Genomic DNA, 2,731 nt, shown 5'->3' with positions numbered 1-2,731 from the left:
AAGAGAGGTGGCATGCGATGGTGGGTCCGAGTGGCGAAGAATTGGGCAGAAAAAAATGAAGGGGGGTTGTGCGGCCGTAGGGAGACAGATAGTGCGAAGACAGATGATGAGAAAAAGTTATGAAAAAAATTAAAAACTAATAAAATATTATTTTTTAAAAAATAATAAAATATAAAAAAAAATGATGATTTGATAATCTTTTAAATATTTTTATAATAAAATATTATAAAAAAATATCGTTAAAACCTGCGGACTTTATCTTATCGTAATAAGATGCGGGGGCGAAGGTTTAACTACTGGTTAACGGGTCCAATCCTTAACGTGGTCAAAGAGCGGGACAGGGAAGTATTACCAAAAAAAAAAAGGAAAGAGAGGGACAGGGAATATTCCCGTTAAAAAATAAAAAAATCAAATTGCAATTTGTAAGCTTTTATCCGTTCTCAATTCTCTAGACTGTTGGTAAAAGCTGCCGGTTCCCTTCTTCCTTCACTCCTGATGGCGAATTCCCAGGACTTTCGTCGTCAACCCGTCCACCTCCTCCTCGTTCCGCTGCCGGCCCAGGGCCACCTCATCCCCCTCCTCGACCTCGCCCACCACCTCTCCAACCGCTTCGCCGCCGTCGGCGCCGCCCTCTCCCTCACCGTTGTCGTCACCCTGGCCAACCTCCCCCTCCTTGACTCCTTCCTGTCCGCTGTCCCCTCCGCCAGGCCCCTCGCCCTTCCCCTCCCCGCCCACCCTTCCGTCCCCGCCGGCGTCGAGCACATACGCGACCTCCCTCCCCAGGCCTCCACCGCCGCCGCCTTCGTCCGCGCCCTCTCCCTCCTCAGCCCCGACGTACTCCGCTGGGCCCGATCCCATCCCCACCCCCCATCCGCCCTCCTCTCCGACTTCTTGCTCGGCTGGACCAACCGCCTTGCCGTCGACCTCGAAGTTCCCCGCCTTATCTTCTACTCCTCCGGCGCCTTCGCCGTCTCCGTCATCGACCACGTCTGGCTCCGCATGCCCCGCCGCGAGGATGGCGACGGCCCCAACGCCCTCACCGTCCTTTCTGACCTCCCCTCTTCTCCGGTCTTCCCCTTCGACCACCTTCCCAACCTCTGGCGCCAGTTCAGGGCCGGCGACCCGGACTGGGAGTTCGTGCGGGAGGGCTTCCTCGCCAACGCCACCAGCAGCTGGGGGGCGGCCATCAACACCTTCGACGCCCTCGAGGGCCCCTTCCTTGCCCACCTAAAGCGGGCCTATCACCGCGTCTGGGCGGTGGGGCCCATCTCCCCGTCCGGTCCCGCGGCTGGGCGCGGTGGCCGGAGCTCCGTCCCGGCGGAGGAGGTGGTGGCTTGGCTTGACGCGTGCCCGCCGCGGTCGGTGGTGTACGTCTGCTTCGGGAGCCAGTACACGCCGACGGAGAAGCAGGGGCGGGCGCTGGCGGCGGCGCTGGAGCGCAGCGGGGTGCGTTTTGTGTGGGCCATCGGCGGTGGCGGGGCTGTGGTGCCGGAGGGCTTCGAGGGGCGGGTGGTGGGACGGGGGCTGGTTGTCCGGGGCTGGGCGCCGCAGGTGGAGATACTAAACCATGTGGCCGTGGGGGCGTTCGTGACGCACTGCGGGTGGAACTCGGTTCTGGAGGCGGTGGCGGCGGGGGTGGTGCTTCTGGCATGGCCGATGCGGGCGGACCAGTTCGCGAACGCGAGGCTAGTGGTGGAGGAGTTGGGGGTGGCAGTGAGGGTCGGGGAGGGGGAGGAGGGGACGCCGGAGCCGGAGGATCTGGCGAGGGTGATGGCGGAGGCCGTGGCGGAGGTGGCGTGGCCGGAGATGAGGGTCCGGGCGGCGGCGCTGGGGAGGAAGGCGGCGGAGGCTGTGGCAGAAGGGGGGAGCTCGTACCGGAATCTGGAGCAAATGGTCAGGGAGCTCTCCGAGCTGCGTACTTAGAAATGAAGTGATCTATAATAAAATCAACTTATATTCGGAATGCGTGGATGTAACATGAAGTGGGGATTATGAATTTATGACTGCTTTTGCTGGAAGCGATAATTATTGCTGGATGGATGATCTATTTCATGAGATATATATTTTTTTTTTCGATGTTTGATTGAAGAAATAAACAAATAATTTTGCATCCATATTCGGGCTTTCTCTCTGGCCTTTGACGTGCAGGCTTTGGGTGAGTTCCCTAAGGGTTCATTATGGCTGAAAAAGGGGAGGACCTAGTGATAGCAGCCGGTCATCGCGGGAGATCGTGGGCTCAGCTGGTTGAGGGACTGCTGCCTCCGGGGGAATAGAGATCGTGGGATTGGGTGGCTGAGGGACTGTCTCAGCAGTCCCGGTGGATGACGCATAAAATCTCGCCAGAGGATGTGGAGAGTTTGCAGAGGTGATGGAGGAGTTGAGGAAGCAATGGGCCAGTATCTCGGTGCTGGTTCATAGCCTTGGCTGGAGGGTTCTCACTGATTGGATAGTATTAATTTTAAAAGTTCAGTTTCTCTATATATTATTTTAAATAATTTGTCTGGTTGTTTAGATTGTACATGCATCTTACATTTTTCATTTATATTCATATCATATTTAAAAATAATATTTAAATTTATTATTCCTTTAATAATATTATAATTTACATGATCAAATCTACCATACAATAAATTAGAAGATATAATATTGTAAACAAAAACAGAACTAACTTTATTATCTTCAACTTTTATTACATTCAATTTAAATAAACCATCAGATACATAACCTTTTC

The 2,731-nt window shown here is 54.0% G+C and overlaps 1 protein-coding gene across 1 annotated transcript; it reads left to right on the top strand.

The window, feature by feature from the left end:
* The first annotated feature begins 441 nt into the window (after window positions 1–441).
* LOC105061106 (flavonol 3-O-glucosyltransferase UGT89B1) lies at window positions 442–2,114 on the top strand. The gene has a single exon (XM_073257116.1). It carries the CDS (start codon window positions 496–498, stop codon window positions 1,921–1,923), a length of 1,428 nt encoding a protein of 475 aa, XP_073113217.1. The 5' UTR covers window positions 442–495; the 3' UTR covers window positions 1,924–2,114.
* Window positions 2,115–2,731: the final 617 nt, after the last annotated feature.

This window comes from Elaeis guineensis, chromosome 1, assembly GCF_000442705.2.
Source record: "Elaeis guineensis isolate ETL-2024a chromosome 1, EG11, whole genome shotgun sequence".
NCBI classification, from domain to species: domain Eukaryota; kingdom Viridiplantae; phylum Streptophyta; class Magnoliopsida; order Arecales; family Arecaceae; genus Elaeis; species Elaeis guineensis.
This window is presented reverse-complemented; position numbering and strand designations above follow the sequence as displayed.

Bases quoted from the DNA above. Each gene is read 5' to 3' on its own strand.
- LOC105061106 (XM_073257116.1), top strand. From the start codon at position 496: ATGGCGAATTCCCAGGACTTTCGTCGTCAACCCGTCCACCTCCTCCTC.